General features: G+C 32.4%; 3 protein-coding genes and 1 long non-coding RNA gene across 7 annotated transcripts in view; 1 reads left to right on the top strand and 3 right to left on the bottom strand.

Annotated features, from left to right (window-relative positions):
• LOC127701026 (targeting protein for Xklp2 homolog) overlaps positions 1-5,201 on the bottom strand; it is a 40,974-nt gene extending 35,773 nt beyond the window's left edge. For both annotated transcript variants that reach the window (XM_052204791.1, XM_052204794.1), the window contains exons 1-2: positions 5,057-5,201; positions 3,297-3,473 (exon numbers count right to left, since the gene is read on the bottom strand). In XM_052204791.1, coding sequence (XP_052060751.1) covers positions 3,297-3,473; positions 5,057-5,159 — 280 coding nt within the window. In that variant the 5' untranslated portion in view covers positions 5,160-5,201. The remainder of the gene's footprint in view (positions 1-3,296; positions 3,474-5,056) is intronic.
• The window catches only part of LOC127701037 (uncharacterized), a 115,627-nt gene that overhangs the window by 64,584 nt on the left and 29,011 nt on the right, over positions 1-22,032 (bottom strand). The window lies entirely within an intron of this gene.
• Positions 5,516-20,888, top strand: LOC127701034 (anamorsin homolog). Of its 3 annotated transcripts, none has more exons than XM_052204809.1 (7): positions 5,516-5,539; positions 10,824-10,983; positions 12,637-12,860; positions 14,036-14,147; positions 15,516-15,653; positions 15,968-16,080; positions 20,664-20,888. In XM_052204809.1, exons 2-7 carry the CDS (start codon positions 10,827-10,829, stop codon positions 20,775-20,777), a joined length of 858 nt encoding a protein of 285 aa, XP_052060769.1. In that variant the 5' UTR covers positions 5,516-5,539; positions 10,824-10,826; the 3' UTR covers positions 20,778-20,888. The 3 variants fall into 3 exon arrangements, with proteins under 3 accessions (XP_052060769.1, XP_052060770.1, XP_052060772.1); XM_052204810.1 differs by having other exon boundaries at positions 5,535-5,655; XM_052204812.1 differs by lacking the exon at positions 5,516-5,539 and adding an exon at positions 5,570-5,593.
• The window catches only part of LOC127701030 (probable E3 ubiquitin-protein ligase MID2), a 37,357-nt gene continuing 34,431 nt past the window's right edge, over positions 19,107-22,032 (bottom strand). The window contains exon 9 of the transcript XR_007981801.1: positions 19,107-19,159. The gene's annotated coding sequence lies outside the window, so the exon portion shown is untranslated. The remainder of the gene's footprint in view (positions 19,160-22,032) is intronic.

Raw genomic sequence — 22,032 nt, 5'->3', positions numbered from 1 at the left:
TTTACTAACCATTGATTTTATGTTGATAGTCCTAAATATAAAGCTTTACTACAAGTAACACATAAACTTAACATGATCCAAGAAAATGAGGTCAAGGTCAGATAAACCAAACGAGAAATACATGTACACCTTACAATCATTCAATAAACCAAACATAGTTGACCTATTGCTTATAGTTTCTAAGAAACAATCTTAACCAAGAAAACTAAATATTGACCAATGAACCATGAAAATGAGGTCAAGGTCAGATGAAACCTGCCAGACAGACATATACACCTTACAATCCTTCCATACAACAAATATAGTTGATCTATTGCTTATAGTTGAAGAAAAACAGACCAAAACACAAAAACTAAACACTGAGAAATGAACCGTGGAAATGAGGTCAAGGTCAAATAAAACCAGCGAGACTGACATGTCCATCATAAAATATTTCCATACACCAAATATAGTTGACCTATTGCATATAGAATTAGAAAAAAAGACAAAAACTCAAAAACTTAACTTTGACCACTGAACCATGAAAATGAGGTCAAGGTCAGATGACATCCACCAGTTGGACATGTACACCTTACAATCATTCCATATACCAAATATAGTAGCCCTACTGCTTATAGTATCTGATATATGGACTTGACCACGAAAACTTTACCTTGTTCACTGATCCATGAAATGAGAGTCAAGGTCAAATGAAAACTGTCTGACGGGCATGAGGACCTTGCAAGGTACGCACATACTAAATATAGTTGACCTATTGCATATAGTATTAGAAAAAAAGACCAAAACTTAAAAACTTAACTTTGACCACTGAACCATGAAAATGAGGTCAAGGTCAGATGACACCTGCCAGTTGGACATGTACACCTTTCAATCATTCCATATACCAAATATAGTAGACCTACTGCTTATAGTATCTGATATATGGACTTGACCACGAAAACTTAACCTTGTTCACTGATCCATGATATGAGGTCGAGGTCAAATGAAAATTGTCTGACGGGCATGAGGACCTTGCAAGGTATGCACATACTAAATATAGTTATCCTATTACTCATAATAAGAAAGAAATTAACATTACAAAAAATTATGACTTTTTTTTCAAGTAGTCACTGAACCATGAAAATGAGGTCAAGGACAATGGACATATGACAGACGGAAACTTCGTAACATAAGGCATCTATATACAAAGTATGAAGCATCCAGGTCTTCTAGCTTCTAAAATATAAAGCTTTTAAGAAGTTAGCTAACGCCGCCGCCGGATCACTATCCCTATGTCGAGCTTTCTGCGACAAAAGTCGCAGGCTCGACAAAAAATCTATATTTGATTTTTACCTCGTTTTTTTTCTGGTCAGTAAATTAATATTTAATTTACAAAAGAGATATACTTGTGTAAAAATAAACGGAGACTTACGCTGAATAAATGTGGGCAGTTTAAAGGAAAATTACATGTCTCAAAGTTTTGTATACAAGAAAAAAAAAGAAAATATTATTCACCATTCGTTATGCTTAATAAGTCTACGGCATTTTCTCTTTACGATTTGTTGGCATCACTTTAGGATAAATAATTACATTTCGGCTACAACAGGAATACTTCTATAGCTGCATCAACTCGTCGTTGCATAATATTCATTTATGCACAATGAATGTAAACTTGTGTGTTGTATAAAGGACAGTGATTTTTAAATTTTTTAAAAGAAATTAATTGCCGTGGGAAGACGATACACATCTCAGTGATCAACAGTCCGTGGTTGAACTTTGAACTTGACTTTGCTCACAATATTGAATGCTAAAAATAGTGACATCAATTTTGTCCACGAGATTTTTATTTGGCGGGAAATATTATCACGTAACAGTAAACTCAGGTGACCTTTCTGGATGACCGTGGGAAAATTCATTCGGGGTTTAAATTTGCTTTGGAATGATTGACATTTGTATGCCTTAAGATTGAGGCTCTAGAAGGTCCTTTTATAATTGATTAACCGGAATCTAAAATATAATCCTTTTCTGAATAAACAGACACCAGCCTTTAAATTTTACGTTTCTCAGTCAACACAGGACATAAACCTGGACATTATTAAAACGTCCATGAACAACAATATACATAAATGGTAGATGAAAACAGGATGCATGTCGTTCAGTTCCTGTTGAGCGTTGTTAGAGATCCTCTGTGAAAATGTGTAGATCGTAAAAATCCGATCCACATTTTTTTCACATATTTCTTTCTTGTAGAACACGATATAATTTCATTTAAATATTCTATAGTATTAATTGTTGAAATACTTCATTTTTTTTATTTCGCCAAGGACTTTTAACGAGCAGTAAAATATGGATTGCGCCCATCCAATTTTATTTTAAATAATAAAGGGTCAATAACAGATCATAACAGAGATAAACAACACATGATTTTTTTTTCTTCATATAATTAAATTAGGTTGTGATTATTGTGTTGTGTCTGGGCGGGGAATGTCTCTCAGTGTTGTGTTTTTATGAATATAGGGCACATTGCATACAAAACGTTTTCCCTTCGTTCAACAGAGTTGTCACTTTACAGTTTCTTTTCTGAGTTCAAATATTTCAAGTCGGTAATCTACCGAGGTAGTGAAACATAATATTTTACATTGCAAAATAAATTGAAAGTAACAGAGTTCACTTGTTGATCCGATAAATTAACTCTTGGGTTTAGATTGGACAAATTACCGTAAAAACATCATTTTGTTTTAAGCCAGTTGATATTTATATATTGCACAATTAATGAACCGGATATTGCTCACTGAGTAGGTCATAAAAGATTCTTATTGTAGTAAAATCGTCTTTGTTGAAAAAACAAAAATTATGACCTGACCGGACTATAAAAAAATACAAAATAAGTGTTTTATTCGTATTTTTATACGTTTGTACGTTTAATTTCAAATGACAATGACATGGGGCAAATACATACATTAGAATTTCGCGATTACAAACTCTCTGTGCGTACTGTATATTGAGTATCATTTTTATTACTATTAATGTCACTTTTCTTGGTTAGACTCTTAAAAACAAATACATCACTTGCATATTCCAGTGATTAATGTCAATGTAAAAGACACCTTTTATGGCACAATATATGTAAGTATTGACTTAATAATTTGAAGAAAAATTATACTTTTACTACCTGTCTTCAATGTACCCATACCTGACATGGTAGAGTGGGATTATGGGAAACATACTTTATTTTGGGCTTAACATAGTAATAAACGTCATTGATGAACATACTGAAAGTTTCTCACTTCTCACAGCAAACTTATATCTAATATTACCTGAGGCCTCAGGTAGGCCTTTCTCATTTACAGGAGTGTGACACATGGATCTAGTTAGACGTCTAGACTCTTGCTTCGGTGTACCCTCAAGTTTTTCAATCTCTTTTTCAGCATCCTCAATGACATCCACTCCATTACAAATGTCTTCATCTTCTTTCTCATTTTCATGATCAACATCTGAAATAAAAATAATTTACTATAACGAATTTATGAATGTGCCAAAATTACAAGTGTTTCACATAACATGTTGAAAAAAATTAGGGTCAGTAGGAAAGCAAATAATTTCCTTTTTTTCAAAAATGCATTAAATCATGGACAGGGATTGAAGTAAAAAATTTGGCATGGTAGCCAACAGCTTAAATTTTGGTAGCCAGTATATATAGTTCTATACAAGAAAAACAGAAATTCTAGTAACCCACACCAGGGGACTTTCTACACTAACGGGACTGGTCACTTATGACAATGTCTATACAATTTTGCAGACAGAACTGTGCCGTCGCTGATGTCACGTGACTTCATAGCAAATCATTTCACATTCACAAAGTGTTCTTCATAACTATATGTTCAAGTTAAATGAAGTAACATTTTTATGAAGTTTTATACATTTTGTCATTGCAAAATGCTGTTTTTGAAAAGATTTCACGGATAGTTTTTTAAATATAGATCTTTGAATTTTGAGGTATTTTGTTAGTAGATTTCGAGTGGCCGCCATCTTGTTCGATATGTAACCCCCTTTAAATGACTGCAGTGTTCTTCAAAAGGATATGTCTCAGTTTAATAATTTAACATTCTTTTAAAATCTTATATTTTTTGTCATGGTAAATGGCTATTAATCAGATTTTATACATTTCAAGTCATTTGTATTAACAATTAATAAATTACAATGTACTTTGAAATACGCAAATAACTACTAGCTTCGTATATCAGAGATACAACAATGTACGAAACTAAGTGTATTGTTGGGTGATAGCTTTACACAGGAGGCTTAGTTATTAATTAAAATCAATAGAGACAAGTCCCGTTAGTATAGAAAGTCCCTGCCCACACCAAATTTTAAGAGGCCATTGGCATTGACGAGTGGGCCTCTGCTGGTCCAAATAATTGTGACGTCTTGAAAGGCTATTTTAATTTTTCTGTGACGCCTTCCTCACAGAAAAAAATTAAAATAGCCTTTCAAGGCATCATAATAACTTGGACTAGGCCCCTGCTAATTTCAAACCCTGCTGTACGTCAAAGGATAAAAATTGATCACAAGTTATACTGAAAAGTTCATGACCAACAGACTAACGAGTATTTTTTCTCATTATATAAAAATAGGAAGATTTAGTATGATTGTCAATGAGACAATACACCTTATCGCTATTTGTCCGCCATTACTGGATATCAAAAAGGTTCCTGTAAAATTTTGACGCCACAATGAAGAATTGATTGTTGTATGACGTCAATAGTTCAAGCGGGACAGATTTTGGGGTCAACTGGCACAGATTTCCAAATGGTGATAAGGTGTATCTCTTCTGGAGACCAAATGACATAGAAGTCATAAGATTTTTGTGAAATGAGTAGCTGAGCTAGTGAGGTTTGACAGAATATTTCTTATATCTGATCTTGTCAAAATATGGCCTGTGGGAAGATTAATTCTTGTAACTTTCTGCTTATACACTTTACACATAAAGAATGTCATGAATGTTTTATGGCACATCATTTCTGTAAAAAGTCACTATTCGGACAGGTGCATTGTGTTTGTGTGCTTATTTGTTTACCAAACCAACGGTCTACGTCTTCATCGTCACATGCAGTTGAGAAATCAACAAACTGAGGTGCGTTAAATTCCCAACTACTATCCATATTTTTAGGATCCTCCATTCCTATTTTGATTTTCCCTTCAACATTCAATCTACCCGCACTTTCAATTTTGACCAATCAAAATCATCCTAAAAAAAAAGGTGTTGCAATAAGAAAGAGTGTCTTTGATTGGTCAATTATTTTACAATTTAGGCTGGTTTTCCCCTTACAATATACCGGTTTTAGAGCCAAACAGATATATGACAGGAAACCAGTCTAGTTTACAATTAAACTTCAAATGAAATAATTATATAATTCAAAGAAAATAAATAAGGAATTAATATTTCTATCAAAATGATTTAAAAACGTGTTTCCCTTTTCAAATATAAATAGATTGCAATTATGTTTCCGGACTCCCTGTTCAAGGCGAAGGTCATTAAGTAGAAAGTATCAAACTGAAAGTAGGTGATTTGTTCAGAATTATAAGTGTTTTTCATTACCCTTTGGACAAAGTGGTATAATGAGTTTTTAAATTCTTGATTATTAACCCCCTGAATTTTCTATAAATGACAATTAAGTAAGTTATACTGTTGTTGTTCAGTTTAAATGACATCAACGGTTTGTATTATACAACTTGGTCAAAGCTCCTGAAGAAAATTCTAGAATGTGATTTGTAATACACCTTATCGCTATTTGTCCGCCATTACTGGACATCACAAAAGTTCCCGTAAAATTATGACGTCATACTAGAAAATATCTGACACCACAATGGAAAAGTGATTGTGTATGACGTCAAAAGTTCAAGCGGGACAGATTCTCGTGTCAAGTGGGACAGATTTCCAAATAGCAACAAGGTGTATAGACCTTATTGCTTTTTGTCTACCATAACAAGACATCACTGCCGTTCCCTTTAAATTTTGATGTTACAAGAAAAAATGTCTTACACCACAAAGGAAATCTTGTATACATTAATAATAGTTTCAAGTGTTGCTTATTCTTGGGTCAAGTGTCGTAGGTTCCAAAAAAGTGATAAGGTCCATGGGACATTAAAATACAGTAAGCGTTATTTAGAGTTGGTACTTATTTATAGAAGATAAGATAGGATAAGAAAACTTTATCGGTCGTCCCACTATCTGTATCACTCTGCTCAGCTCTAAATAGAATTGCATAACACAGCTGTGTGACATCCAATACGTTGACCCGGCCTTAAAAACTTTGACCTGGACATATTACTGAAGTCACAATGAATGAACCAACGTTGATAAGTTTTACCTGTACTTATCATGCTTAATTATCAAGTCATCTTCCGGTTTGTTAATGAAACAAAGAAAACACTTGTTTCTATCATACAAAATATGCAAATACAACCTGATAATTGGTTTTTATTTTAATTATAAGAAAGAACAAAAAACACCTATTCCCTGTAAATTACATACACTATGTTATAACAATACCAGTTTTTGTGGGTCAAGTAGGTATATTTCAAAATTAATATGATTAAAGCAAAACATCTTAATACATCAAACATTTTGGAAGATGAGTTTATTCAATTTATATTTATAATATGTCTTACATCAAAACCAAATAGCATGTTTTCCTATTCAATAGTGTGACAGTATTTATTGATTTTTACTTGTTGCTCCCCCCTTTACAGAAATTTTGGGTGCTAAATTTTATAGTTCACATATTGATATTACTTTTTGTTGACATTTTAGAAAATTGTCAAGACTTGCTCTTGAACCCTCTTCATGTATGTCTATGCTTATTCTGTCAACAGAGGGAGGTTCAAATGGGAATCTTTCTAAAAAAATTTACATGCCATGATCGTCAATATATTTGTACAAGGATTTGTATAGTATACAATACAAATCCTTGATATGTAGTTGATTTACTGAAACAATAACATAACAAATAAGACTTTCAAAAACGCTGTGCATGTGTATTCTCTGTTCAATTATTTTTTGAAATTGCTATAAAAAATCAACAAATTTAACAGTTTTCTGCAATTATTGACACACATTATTGTTTTTTCATAGTTTTCATGGTTTTAATTAACTTTTTTGGTGTTTGGCCGTGTATTGTGGTGTTCAGTGGTGATCAGTGGTTTTCGGCAGTGAAAAGACCGACCCGCTAAACCAAAAACATGCATGAGAAGTTCAATTTGCGAGTGTTAAAATGACTGTATGAGTTTACAGTAACTTACTTTTCATAATTTACATTATTGCTATTATAAAATACACCACTTTAATAGGCATTAAAATTATACAGCCTCTTCTCAAAGCCAGAATCACAAAACCAATTCTGTTATGCATTATGGCATTGTAAAATTCAAATTATTTCTGGTATTAAGTGACACATTTAAAAGTCATGACTTAAATAACTGGAAAAAAAAAAACTGCAAAAATTTCATTTCGAATAACATTCTATATTGTTATAGTTATTGTTATTTTCACATTCGTTCCTCAACCAAACATAAGTATTTAATCCTTAAACCACATTAATGCTTAGGCTGATACATAAAACAAAAACATCATATCATTATGGGATCAGCTCGCCAATTGTGCAGCTAACTTTATTAAATTAAACAAAAAATATAAAGAAAAAGTCAATCGCATATAACATCTGCACAGGCCGCTGCCATGTTGAAATATCTACTAAATCAAAACAGAAACAGTCAGTATACAAATAAGTGAAAAAATATATATACATTCTCCATATAAATAGTTATGGGTGGGAGGGCAGGTTAGCTGCACTGAAAACTTAGCTTCCTTTGATTATAAATTGTAGTTTGATGAAAAAAGAAATCTATTCCCACGTTTTGAAATAAGTGCAACATAAATTTCAACTTTGAAATCTAAATTTAACTTAATTAAGTTAACGGTCCAATTGTGACCAATAGTCAATGATTTTTTAAAATGAATAAGCAAATACATGTGAATGTACACATGATAAGGTAATATAGGCACATGTATTAGATAAGAGGAATGAATACATTCATTCTGTCATAAAATTTTATTTTTTTCACCAGACACAAAATGGTGCATATAAGTGGCATTTCAGACTTAAATAGAAGACCTATTCAGACAAAAAAGCAATTTTTCAGACAGACGGCATTGACGGTTACAAGCAGTGTTTTCCGCTCATACTTCCAAGAGCATCCTGGTAAACAGGGAGTTTTGGAATAGCATCTTTTTTCTACAAATAATAGCATCACATCCATAACACAGTCTATAAGAAAATCAATATTACCATGAGGCATGATGCTAAAAGGTTTCGGGAAGAACACTGTTACTAGTTTCTCAAAAAAAAGTCTTAATTCCCACTGTCACATAATTATACATCTAAATTGAACAAATATTAGTAGTTAAAACTAATTTTGATCTTTCATATAAAAGATAACCCCTTTTTTTTGTCCCGAAAGTTAATAAACACAAAGGTTTTAACTACCAATTCTTACATTGGTGTAGAATTTCAAAAATTTCTGATCTTAGATCACTTGCAACATAAATGGACTACAGACGGAGGACAGAAAACTAGTATTCCTATCTTTTGAAGCTGGTTAAAAACAAAACCAACTAATCAAGTTAATCTGTAAGTTACTGCTTACATATGATACTGCTACTATAAGTTACTGCTCACATATGATACCACTACTATAAGTTACTGCTCACATGGAGCGAATGGATAAATTTAAATCATTGTTTACGTTGCAGTTTACTTTGCGGTCCCTGTTAAATAAAGACAACAGTAGTATACCGCTGTTCAAAAGTCATAAATCGATTGAGAGAAAACAAATCCGTGTTACAAACTAAAACCGAGGGAAACACATCAACTATAAGAGGAAAACAAACGAAATAACAGAGCACAGAAGTGCAACAAAAACCAACAACAATGCAACATTCATAGAAACGAACTATTAGATAACAACTGCCATATTCCTGACTTGGTACAGGACATTTTAAGAAAAAATGGTGGGTTGAACCTGGTTTTGTGGCTAGCCAAACCTCCGCGCTTTATGGCAATGTTGAATATACCGCTAAAATGACAACATTACATGACGGGAACAGAGTACAAATAAATGCAAAAACACCAAAGACAGAGAAATACATAATAAATGATATAATAGTACATTTCGACATGCTAACCACAGAATAACAACGAATAACTAAAATAATTTTGGACAGTACACAAAAACAGCTTAATAGAATTACGAAGTGTGTGTCTGTAACAGGAATGGATCAACTCCACAAAAAGTAACGTCACAGGTAAATTTCTAAGAATTGGATATAAATCAAGATTAGGTTTCTAATTATGTTATTTGATGTATTTAACATGTTTAATAACAATTACAAGAATATTAATACAAGAATATTGATATAGAATTGTGTTAGTTATAGTGCAACTAACTATGTCGGCCTTTCTTCCAAATCAAACTGTGCAAAACAAATAAATCCTGTGCACATAGTTGCTTTAAGCTAAAATCATACAAATGAACTAATATTGTCGATTTTATTGAAAAGTAACGAAAGTAAAATAAAGCTACATGTTTTCAAGCGTAAATTATACATTGTTGGCTAAAACATTAGTTTGTACATTCTAGGAAAATAAAACATGTATTTGTACTCGCTACGAAACAGGAGAAAGCTCGGCGAACATCGCCTTTCTCTCAATTTAAATTAAAGTTTATACAAATAAATGTAACTTATTCCGACAATGAACCAATTTTGTATTTATAATTAACCATGACGACTGTAAAGGGAGGTTTTCACATTAGTGATAGACTGTGTTTGTCCAAATATTTGATACACCTGAATTGTTAAAAATCATTTTACAGGAAATATAGTATTTATAAATTTCCTTTTAAGCAATTATTACGTAAACGATCTTCTAAATTTAGAAACAATCACTTAAGCCTACCGGTATATTATAAAGCCTGTCTCATATGTTATACCTGAGCATACTAGCTTTTGAAAAAAGACTATTTTTTAACATCCATGTACTTTAACGTTTTTAGTCCTCAAACCTTACCCTATTGGTCCATCGAACTTTAGCGTGATATACCATCGTACTTTAGCAAACAAACCATAGCACTTTGGCGTGAGACACCATCATACTTTAGCGTAGACCATCGCACTTTAGCGTGACCATCGCACTTTAGAGTCCTACATATATGTGGCCAATCCTTACAAAATCTTTGTAAGGAGACCTCTTGAAAATACAAACCTGGATTTTCCAATCGCGTGAATAACAGAAACAAGCCTGCACAATAGAAACTTCCGTTTTTGCATTCTTATTTTATCATGTAAGGCCAAAAAAAAGAGAGGATGAAATAACTAACATATAGTATGCCAAAATAGATGAAAACAATCCACTGCTGGAAACGTTAAGTGAACACAATAAACAATACGTTTCGAAATGTAATGAATCTACAAGTTGATACCAATACTTTTTTAATGACCATGCAGTAGCAGTAGACTAGTTTAATACAGTATCAATAATGTATCTCATTTTTTTTTTCATTTCTCCAAATTTTTGATGTTCAGATGAAGTGCACGCCATGGCGTGTTAGCGTATATGGAGCTACGCCCCTGATGATTGCATGTACATGTAATCATACTTTTACTCTTGTGTCATGCTGAAAGTTAGTATCATTATCAGACCCCCTTGATCACCACTGCAACAAATATGTGAGAATGAAATATACATAGATTTATTATAGTTACACATAAAATTAAATACTTGCAGATCATGGCTTTAGACTGTGTTTCTCAAAAAAATGATGTGCTGTTACTATGGTCTGGGAATCTAGAAGCTGAACATATACAAGAAACTGTAAAGAATTTGTCAGATAAGGTTACTGATGCAGGATCTGTTAAAGTGGAAAATCTAGACAGACTTCAAATCAGTAAGTTTAAACAAAGATAAAACTTTGATTTATTTTACTATAGTTAGGCATTATGATCAGGCAGTACTGTGTTTTTAGACTGAAAGATTTATTGTTAGGAAAACAGCTTGTTTTGGGTAATTAGCATCCTATTTTTAAAAACTTGTTTGAAAACTTGAAAACAGACATGTCAGCAAGGGTCTGCTTGCTCATTTTTGTGTGATAAATACTTGTGTAAACAAAACAATACTTGTTCACATGTTATCGATTTTCATAAATTTGGACACCAGGAACTAATTCAGTATGGGTTCTGTATAAATAGAGAGTTTCTTTATTAAATCTGAGTACTATTAACAAAAACTTTCTTTCTTGAGAATGCAAGACGGGGATGTCTAAATCTGGTTGCATACACTATTTGTATAAATCTTTATATATTAGGGGGTAGAAGACCTGGATGCTTCATACCTTGTACAGTCTGTCATATGCCCATTATTCTTGAACTCATTTTCATGGTTTAGTATCTGCTTAAAAAAAGATTTTTGTCATGTGAATTTTTCACTTATTATGTGTAATAGGATAACTATATATGGTACATATGATCCTTGCAAGATCTATTGTCCATTAGACGGGATTCACTTGACCTCATTACACGGATCAGTGATCAAGGTTAAGTTTTCATTGTCAAGTCTGTATTTCAAGTACTATAAGCATAAGGTCAGCTATATTTGGTGTATGAAAGATATATAGTATACATGTCTGTCTATCAGGTTTGTCTTACCTCGAAATGTAAATGTGAAGGTGCTTGCCATCAGCGCTGATTTTCGAACTCACCCAAGACATTGCAGATATAAACCTTTGATATACATGTCATTATAATTCTACAAGAAATGTAGGTGTGACAGTGCTTACAATGCAATTTTATATATAATTAATATTTCCAAGGGGCATAACTCTTTGAAAAAAGTTGACTGGACACATGCATAGATGGACAGAGGGATAAACGTATGGAAGCCAAGAATTTCTATGTCCCTCGCAACGCATTGCACAAAGGACAAAAGTTATTGATATCAGTTAGGGCAATCAAGACTTATTGTACAACCTAGAAGTGAAGATTGACAGATAGACAGAGGGATAGATATTCTTAGTGATTACTGTAGGGCACCACAGACAATTTGTCAGGACCCTAATTAGTTTAATGACAAATACCAAAATGATGAGAATCCAGGTACAAAACAAATGAAGAAAAGACAGCCAACAAATTTGTTATTCCTGGCTTTTGTCAGGGACAATTAATATGCTGTATGACCTAGTGCATGTATATATTATATTTTTTTTTAAGAAAGTGGAATATATTTATTCCAAGTAAAAGTTAATAGTTGCTTGTAGTTAGAATTCAATTATTGACATTTTATCTAGATTTAAATATTATTCGAAATAAAACTACTGGAATGACCTGCACCAGGACCTTCACATTAAGAGTAGTAAGGAAAAAATATTCAACAGTATCTTAAATGTCATATATTTGTAAATAAATGCAATTTTACAATTGTATCTGCACGTATTTTTTGTCTTTATTATAGCATCAGATTCAAATTCAGCATTTGATGTGATTGTGTCCCGTATTTTTTCTCCACACAGTGAAGTATCTGCATTTATTTTCTTCGTTTATTATAGCGTCATATTCAAATTCAGCATTTGATGTGATTGTGTCTGGTATTGTTCCTCCCTACAGTACAAAGCACAGTATAGATCAGCTGGGTGAAGTATGTCGCCTACTTAGACCTGGAGGTACTCTTGTTATACAGCAGGCTGTGGATAATGGGTCCAATGGAGGAACACCAGAGGCTGAGAAAATGGTGTCTTTGTTAAAATTATCTGGATTTGTTCAAGTGGAGCAGGTATCTTAACTTTTTTTCTTTACTGTTTATCATTATTAGAAATTTGCATTTGATAAATGGCATGAATCTATCAAATTTATAATACTTTATTGCCTTAAAAAGTTTTCTAGTCCTTTCTAAATTGGAACTTAAATCTTATCAATTATCTTTAAGCTATTTTTGGTGCATGTCTTTCAAAAGTAATGCTTTACTGTAAAACAATGATTGTTAGAGACTCCATCATGCAATTTGTAGAAGAGGGCAATGCTGAGCAAAGATTGATGCAACAAGATCATGTTCACATAGGAATTTATCAAGCACCTGTCAAAATCAACTGTCGACAGTATTTTACTTGATAGAGCTACATGTACATGTACATGGATATAATAATTTGGTTCTTCACAAGTGCAATTTTTATCCTCTCTTTGAGGCAGAAGAACTAAGGATAAAACCCATTCAAGTTAAGACAAAGCAATGAGGCATTGCTGAAAGTTAATATCAAAAGGCAGTCAAAGAAGAAATTCAAACTTTATCTGAGGGAATCTGAAAAATCTTATGCATCATCTTAGATTGGGGTTATATGCTCTCTTGGCGCTGTATAGCCATAAGAGCTACCACAAACCTGATTGAAAAGTTCAGTTTACATAAAAAATTCAAAGAAGAAATATGCCTCAAATAGGACTGAAAATAAAAAACCAAAAGAAATATTTAGGATTTTATCTAATATGGTCCATATGTCTCTAAAACTTTAAAAACTACATTACATTTGTTGATAAAAACCAGATAGGGATTTTTACAAATATCATGAATAATATTTATTTAATCTAGTAAAGATATTGACTGTTGAAGATGTGGTCATATAAAATGGTAAAGGTGCAATACATCTACTCCGATATGAAATGTTGTTAATGTTGTTACTCCCTTGACGAAGGTCATTGTTTGGCATTTTAATTTCTCCACCATTTCAGTGTGTAAAAGTGTTTATTACTCTCTTAATTAAGGCTGTAGTTTAACAGTGTGCGTTTCTCCATGGTTACATCTGACTGTCGTGAAATATAGGAATGTTTAGAAAGTAGCCTTAACACACATAAATAAACAAACTTTGAATCAAAATTATGATTATTAATTCAATTCCTTTTTTAAATGTTGCCTTTGTCATGAAAGAACATGATTATAACTTTTGTTTTTTTTATCAGCCAACCAAGAGTGATGATTCTAACAGAACAATTCTTCAGTGCAAGTGTAAAAAGCCAGATTATGAAGTTGGAGCATCAACTCAACTCAAACTCTCATTTGCAAAGAAAACAGGTGGGTGAATGTTTCCTTTAGTATTGACAGGAAGAGACACTAGTCCTTTCTTGAAACTCCCTTCCGAAAGCCAGAATCTGATTTTTAAATTTCAATTTAATACAAGTTATTTCTGTTTCTAAGATACTTTAAGCAACAGGTCAACTATATTTGGTGTATGGAATGATAACAAGGTGTAAATTACCATCTGGTATGTATTATCTGACCTTGACCTCATTTTCATGGTTCATTGGTCAAATAATATGTTTCTCTGATACTATAATCAATAGGCCAACTATATTTGGTCTGGGAACAGTATATCTAACGGGAAATGAATCTGATACGCTTTTCAGTATAAAATTGATAAAATCTCGGACTCCCCGAGACTTCCCGAGACTTACTGATTTTGGTAGCGTCTGACTGAAAAACTATCAGAACTACTCAACAAATAACCGACATAACTCTAATTGTAAATAAATACAAGTTTTTTTCATTTAGTAGATATATTTTGTCATATAAAATTACCAAAATAAGTTTGATTTATTTGATGTGAAGTGTTTTATAATAGTTTGGGAATTGTAAATCATCGCGGCAATGGCCGCCATTTTTTTATTACCTTGTTTGCATTCTGCACAATTCTGTGATGAAATGCTTGCGATTTTAACAAATTTGAAGTGACAGAATACAAGTTTGATACACTAGCATCACTATAAAACTAGTTTGAATGACATTTTATTGATAATATCAGAAACTATTAGGATAATAGCGAGTCCGTTTTTAACACATGTCCGTTTCTGTATCGTATCTTTATTAACTATGGCACGACAATAAAATCGACTACAATCAGTTAGTGTCAAGTCCCGTCAATATATATGTTCCTGATTTGGTGTATGGAATGATAGCAAGTTGTTCATGTCTGTCTGGCAGGTATCATAATGACCTTGACTTTATTTACAAGGTTCATTGGTCAATGTCAAGTTTTGGCGGCTTTGTCTGTTTCTAAGTAAAAGGTTTACTAAGAGGGCCTCAAGGGAGAATAGTGTTTGTCCTAATTGTGCTTACCCTCTTGAAAATAAGATTAATTTTATTATAAGTCTGCCTTGCTTTGTTTTTTGACTGTGTAAATTTAAAGTTTGACTGAACTTTTGATTTAATCATTGACTGGATAAAATCTTTATGAAGTCATTAACAGTGAAATTCTCATGTACAGCAGTGATTTTGTTGGTGTTCGTCTTTTTAATCTTAATTTTTTATCATCTCTAAATACTAGAATTTACTTCCAAGAAAGATAACTCAATTAATTATTCTTTTTCCCAATATAGTGTGATAGTAACTCATCACTCATCTTTGATACTTTTGAAATAATGTTGTTTGTTTTTGTATTAATAGAACCAACAAAGGTAGACGATAATGTAGCCAAAGTATGGAAGTTATCAGCAGACGACATATTGGATGATGAACTGGTTGATGATGATGCATTACTCGATGCTGACGACTTAAAGAAACCTGATCCTTCAACACTACGAGGTACTGAAATAAATAATATTAGTGGAGGGATCAGAATGTATGAGTTAAAGAAAGTACTACATGTACTTTCTATATTTATAAATGTCTGTTTTTCAAATAAATTACGTAGAAGGTAAATTAATTTATGCATTTAGTTGTAAATTTATTAACCATGATCACCATGATCCATCCTTCAATACCCTGAATTTTTCTGTAAAATGTTATTTGTTTTCTCCTGATTAGTATGAATGAAAAGAGAATTTTGGTTGACACCTTTGATTGTTAAATTCTTCCATATATATTGTGAATTTGTAGCTATCATGAATTAATTTCAGCTGAAATTGGAACTGGTCCTAAGAAGAAGAAGGCCTGTAAAAACTGTACTTGTGGTCTCGCTGAAGAACTGGAAAATGAGAAGCCTAAAGCTGCTACGTCTTCATGTGGTAGCGTGAGTATACTTAACATATTTTGATTTAACTAGTAATTGCATGTATCTTAATAACCTAATCTTCAGGACTGATCATTTTTAAAACATAAATGGTACATTTGAATGTATAATATGTTAGAAAATTAACGGCACTTGCAATATTTAGTGTTTATAATATGATGTTTAGAATCTTTTTCTTTATTTGTTGTTATTACGGAATGATTGTTTCTTAACTAATTATTATTTGTAAATGGAGTCTTCTTTTAAACTGAGTATTACTGTGCGTATTGCTGTGTGTTTGTTTATTCTACATTGGCTAGAGATATAGGGGGAGGGTTGAGATCTCACAAAACATGTTTAACCCCGCCACATTTTTGTGCCTGTCCCAAGTCAGGAGCCTCTGGCCTTTGTTACTCTTGTATGTTTTTTTTTAATTTTAGTTCATTTATATGTTTTGGAGTTTAGTATGACGTCCATTTTCACTGAACTAGTACACATTTTTATTTAGGGGCCATCTGAAGCCCGCCTCTGGGTGCACGATTTTCTAGCTGTTTTGAAGACCCATTGGTGGCCTTGGGCTGTTTTCTGCTCTTTGGTCGGGTTGTTGTCTCTTTGACATATTCCCCATTTCCATTCTCAATTTTATGATGGATAAACATTAATGAAACAACCACCAAATGACACAAAGCCATAAAGACAAGTGTCTATATAAAATATCACGCTCTAAACTGTCTAAGAGTTCAGAAAGTTGTAAATAAATTTAGCAGATACTCTAAATATATACAAACACCAAAGAGTCCATATAACAAACAAACTTAAAGATATAACATAAGACACCTTAAGAGGAGCTTCTGCTTTGAAGCAGGCACATAAACATGTGATGGTTTAAATTTGCTGTAAGAGATCTGAACTCTCAGCCTTTTAAATCTCGATCAGAAGACTAATAGAAGATACAAAAAGAACATCTTGTCACCTGTTTACGAGTTAGATTCATGATCAGTGCTATATCACAGGTTTTTGGAAAATGACGCTGTCAAAGCGTCAATTTTACTATACCATTGACCAGATTTCATTTTATCGCTTCCGGTCGCTCCAAAGCCGCCTTCCGCACTCGGTTCCGTATTTTACATACATATGTCCTGTACAGAATTTCATTCTTAACCTGTCCATATGTTTATTGTTATTAAATGGTATTTTGAGCTATCCCTTTGGTATATTTTTCATATTTATATGAGCTTTCGCTTTTATGTGCACGACTTTACAATCCATAAAAAAATCAGAATATAAATAGATCCGTATTGTTATGGTTTTGGACTTTTTACATACCAATGATAACAAATCGCTATCACTAGAAAATAGTTCTTGAAAGAATGTTTACCTTTCTTGTCAGCTGAACTTTGAAATTATTCAAACAATAATAATCGGAATCATCTTGAAATCATAGGAAAGATAATGGTCTTTATCAAGATTTAAGAAGTTTTTAAGAATCGAAAATTAGTAATACGGTTAAATCAAACGGTGCGTATGTATTTGTTTACAAAGTTACTGCTGCAGACATAATATAGGTCAAATATCGCAGGGGCCAGTTCTATTAAAGAATAAAATGGCGATAATTGCAGAAATTTTTCTGTCTAAAGACTGTTTTTCTTTCTGGATTTCTTCAATTTAAAAAGAATTATAAGATGCAGAAACTTTATGAAAGGAGTAGGCAGTGCTCAATGAATCATACCAAAAGTATTTAAGGAAAATTTTACCCTTTCTCTGACATCGTGGTCTCGTCCATTTTTTAAACATTACGATTATTTCATTACTTTTTCGAGTTAACAACTAAACTATTGAACCTGTATTGTTTTGAGAAAAGCATTCCCGTTGTCCAGGTGCTCATTACAAGCCCGTATTTTACGATTACTTTTACTTGCATCGCTATTTTCAAAATCGGATCGAAAATTTCTTGAAAATAAATAAAAAATATTGAGATTTGCCATCCACTTTTCAAAAACTATTAATTAAATATTAATTCAAAATCAATGTTAACTGTGGATGACTTGGATAAGGAATGGCATTTAATGATTCCTAGAGATACAGCAAAATGTGTAAACATGAAGTTGTGAAGGGAGACAATTTCATTGGGCAAAAATGCTAAAAGAAGTGTTGTCAAATCTTGTAAATTATTTCTGGTGGCAATAATTCACATATTGATAAAATAACCAAACACAACTTTTAAAGGTGGTTGTAATGTTTCAATTGGCAAACATTTATTTATTGATAATCCACCTTTAATAACAAAAAAAAAAAAATCTTACGAAAGGATTTCTATCACATTCATCTTGGAATATTATCAAATATGTTAGCCTATTTTAAACATGCCTTTAACAACATTTCAGTACTTATGGAAAGAGTCATTCCATTTCCTCCTTTGATATTAAAGGATATACCAATTTTAATTGCAAAATTGTAATTTGATAAATGGAAATTAAAATCAATGAAGAAATTCCAATTTTGTCATTGTAAACCCTCTTAAATATGTGTAAGAAAATTATAAAGCTGTAAAGGATATATAACTAGTTTATAAATCAAACAACTGAAAGTGAGTAAAAATATATACCTACTTTGCTACATTATGGGGACGGGTGGTAATAAAATCAAATTATTTAAGTTATCTAGGCATTTCAATTTTTAAAGTTTAATTAATAATTGAAATGTCACTTATTTGCCTTTCTGTTAATGCACATGGCACATGTATAAACAAATCTAGGTCTTTGTTTATTCAATATAATAAAACTAACATGGTAGTTATAAATAAATGTAACATCAAGTTACAAACATGACTTGTTATGTGTTTCTTTATTCTACATTGGCTAGAGGTATAGGGGGAGGGTTGAGATCTCACAAAACATGTTTAACCCCGCCGCATTATTGCGCCTGTCCCAAGTCAGGAGCCTCTGGCCTTTGTTAGTCTTGTATGTTTTTTAATTTTAGTTCATTTATATGTTTTGGAGTTTTGTGTGACGTCCATTTTCAATGAACTTATACACAATTTTATTTAAGGGCCAGCTGAGGACCACCTCCGGGTGCGGGATTTTCTCGCTGCATTGAAGATCTATTGGTGGCCTTCAGCTGTTGTCTGCTCTTTGGTCGGGTTGTTGTCTCTTTGACATATTCCCCATTTCCATTCTCAATTTTATAAAACTTAAGTTGAATCAATCTTAAATCAGGCGCTTATACCACAGCGCTATAAAAAAATCCTGGGGAGAGCACTGGATTTTATTGCTTTCAGATTATATAATACACCTTGCCTTAGAAAAAGGTCTAGCTAGGTCCTTATAAAAAAAATGAGACTATAATGATGTAAAGTGACTTATAACTGCCAACAGCCACATTATTTAGACTCTGGTGGATAGTTATCAGACTGTTATCTCATTGGCAATCATGTAACCACATCTCCTTATTTTAGTACGGGTTAATTATTTGAAATAAATGACTCACAAACATTAAATCATTTGAAAAAAAGATAATTCTGCAATAATTTATGTTGTCATTTAAAGATTTCAGTTTTAATTATATTTATATAAAGATCAACAACGAAATTTGGTTGTATAAATCGTGTCACTATATTTGTAATTGTCAATCTAGTATAACAATACTATTTCCTAAATCTACAGAATTTTATCATCCTTTAAGTAACAGAAATAACAATGTCACTTAGTCACTTGTGACTTATCTCTAAAATAAGGACTATGTGGGGTATAAGAGCTTGCTTACTGAAGGCTCTTCATCATCATTTTGTTAAATAATTCTACAAAGAAGGGGATAGTCTGTTAATGTACCATTGACTAAGAATAATGAAATTGCAAGAAACAAATTCACATATTACTTTGAATGTTGTAGATCGTTCAAGTAGTTTTGAGCTATTTCTTTATACAAAAGAAACAACCAGGATATAAATAGTCATGTTACACCACTGTCCCAGGTAAGGGGAGTGTTGGGATCCCGCTTACATGTTTAACCCCGCCACATTCTGTATGTATGTGCCTGTCCCAAAGTCAGGAGCCTGTAATTCAGTGGTTGTCGTTTGTTGATGTGTTACATATTTGTTTTTCGTTCATTTTTTTGTACATAAATTTGGCCGTTAGTTTTCTCGTTTAAATTGTTTTACATTTGTCATTTCGGGGCCTTTTAAAGCTAACTAATCGGTATCGGTTTTGCTCATTGTTGAAGTCTGTACTGTGACCTTAAGTTGTTAACTTATGTGTCATTTGGTCTCTTGTGGAGAGTTGTCTCATTGGCAATCATACCACATCGTCTTTTTTATATTCACTTCACACATATGACATATATATATATCTTGACAAACAAATAAAAAAGCCATACACATTGAAAACAATTCTTTTCTATTTTATTGTCAGTCAGCCTACCTACCATGAACTGAAAAGACTCTTAAGATTTAGTAGGTAAATTATGTGAAAATCAAGACTTGCATAAAAAATATCCTAATATTAGAGACAATGGCGTCATTTTTCCTCAGAGCTTTCAGCTCTTTGATTAATATTCTTCTTAATTTCTCATATTTTTGTCTGATTGTTTATGAATTTATGTATTTTCAGTGTTACCTTGGTGATGCCTTTAGGTGCTCATCATGTCCTTACCTTGGAATGCCTGCTTTCAAACCTGGAGAGAAAGTGGTCTTAAGTGAAAGACAGCTGACAGCTGACCAGTGATAGAAATTTGAAGGACATAATCCATCAAAAATCAATACATAAACTCAGTCTTAATTACAGAATATGTGCAATGTAAAAGCTCTGTGGTTGTAAATAAATTCATGGTTTACATTTTTTTCTTAATATTTATTACCTATAGATTTTTTGTCCATATAATGATATGTTATTTGTCAAGTATGAGGGCTCGTCTTGTAACTGTTTATGAACCAGAGATGACAATATGATTTGTCTTTGGGTTTTAATAGGAATAGTGTACCACCAATGCTGCCACTTGATCAACATTACTTGATCATTTGTGGAGTGTCTTCTTATCGTCAATTCCCTCATATTTTAAAGCATTGTGTCACATAATTTGATTTTGAAAAATGGGCCAATCAGACTAAGTCACAATTTTCATTAAAATCATGGACTTTTATAGAGGCCATTTGATATTTATGACTGGTACAAAGTTTGGTCTAAATAGGTCAGTTATATTCAGTGAAGACTATGGAAACTGAATTTCCCATTGTGTTTCAATGGGAACATGGTGCTTCAAATATTACCAATGCTACCATGCTTGCCTCCCAATCAACATTAAATGAGGATGTTTGTAGAAGATGTTGGGTTCATTAATTTCACCCGAAAAAAAGATTTTTTAAAATTGGCCAAGCAGAATAAAATTTGCATCTTGGTGTCCATGTTTGCATAAGATCATAATAAACAATAATTAAGGATTTTTGGCTGTCAGAGTGGCCAATGCACTGGTGTTAAACTGATCGTAGTAACTGCAATTACCATGATCCAAACATGGCGGAGGTAGAAATAGTTAAAATTGTTTTCTGCTAATTTCTCTGTGTAAACAAATTGTTCTCAAGAATTACTCAGCCACCAGGTTGATCTGTACGGTTTTGTTGCGTGTATGTGTTTTTAAATATCATATGGCCTTGTTACCAAAATAATAGCAATCGAAAATTTAAGGAAAATAATTGTAACTCCTTGAAATTTATTTGATATGATAATCTTAACTTGAATATCAGATAGTCGTGATTTGAACATGATAATAGTAACTTATCAGTGATAATCATAACTTTATCTGTTGATAGGGACAGGATATAAAAAAAAAAATCAAAAGTTTGAAAAAAAAATTATAGTGTGACCAGAATTCGTGAATAGTTGGTTATCTAAAACTAGTTTAATTTTTGCTTTCTTCTTTTTTGGGTATACAATAAGCCATCAAGTAGGCTGATGATTATTAACTGTTGCATGTGTTGCCTAT

This window comes from Mytilus californianus, unplaced genomic scaffold (genome assembly GCF_021869535.1).
Source record: "Mytilus californianus isolate M0D057914Y unplaced genomic scaffold, xbMytCali1.0.p SCAF_5, whole genome shotgun sequence".
NCBI lineage: Eukaryota > Metazoa > Mollusca > Bivalvia > Mytilida > Mytilidae > Mytilus > Mytilus californianus.
The sequence above is the reverse complement of the archived record's forward strand: the minus strand, read 5'-3'. Positions and strand labels throughout refer to the sequence as shown.

What these genes read in the sequence shown, in the direction of transcription:
- LOC127701034 (XM_052204809.1), top strand. Translation starts at nt 10,827, where the DNA reads ATGGCTTTAGACTGTGTTTCTCAAAAAAATGATGTGCTGTTACTATGG. An exon ending in GATTTGTTCAAGTGGAGCAG is followed by an intron (nt 12,861 to 14,035) that starts GTATCTTAACTT and finishes TTTTTTTATCAG; the next exon opens with CCAACCAAGAGTGATGATTC. An exon ending in TGATCCTTCAACACTACGAG is followed by an intron (nt 15,654 to 15,967) that starts GTACTGAAATAA and finishes AATTAATTTCAG; the next exon opens with CTGAAATTGGAACTGGTCCT.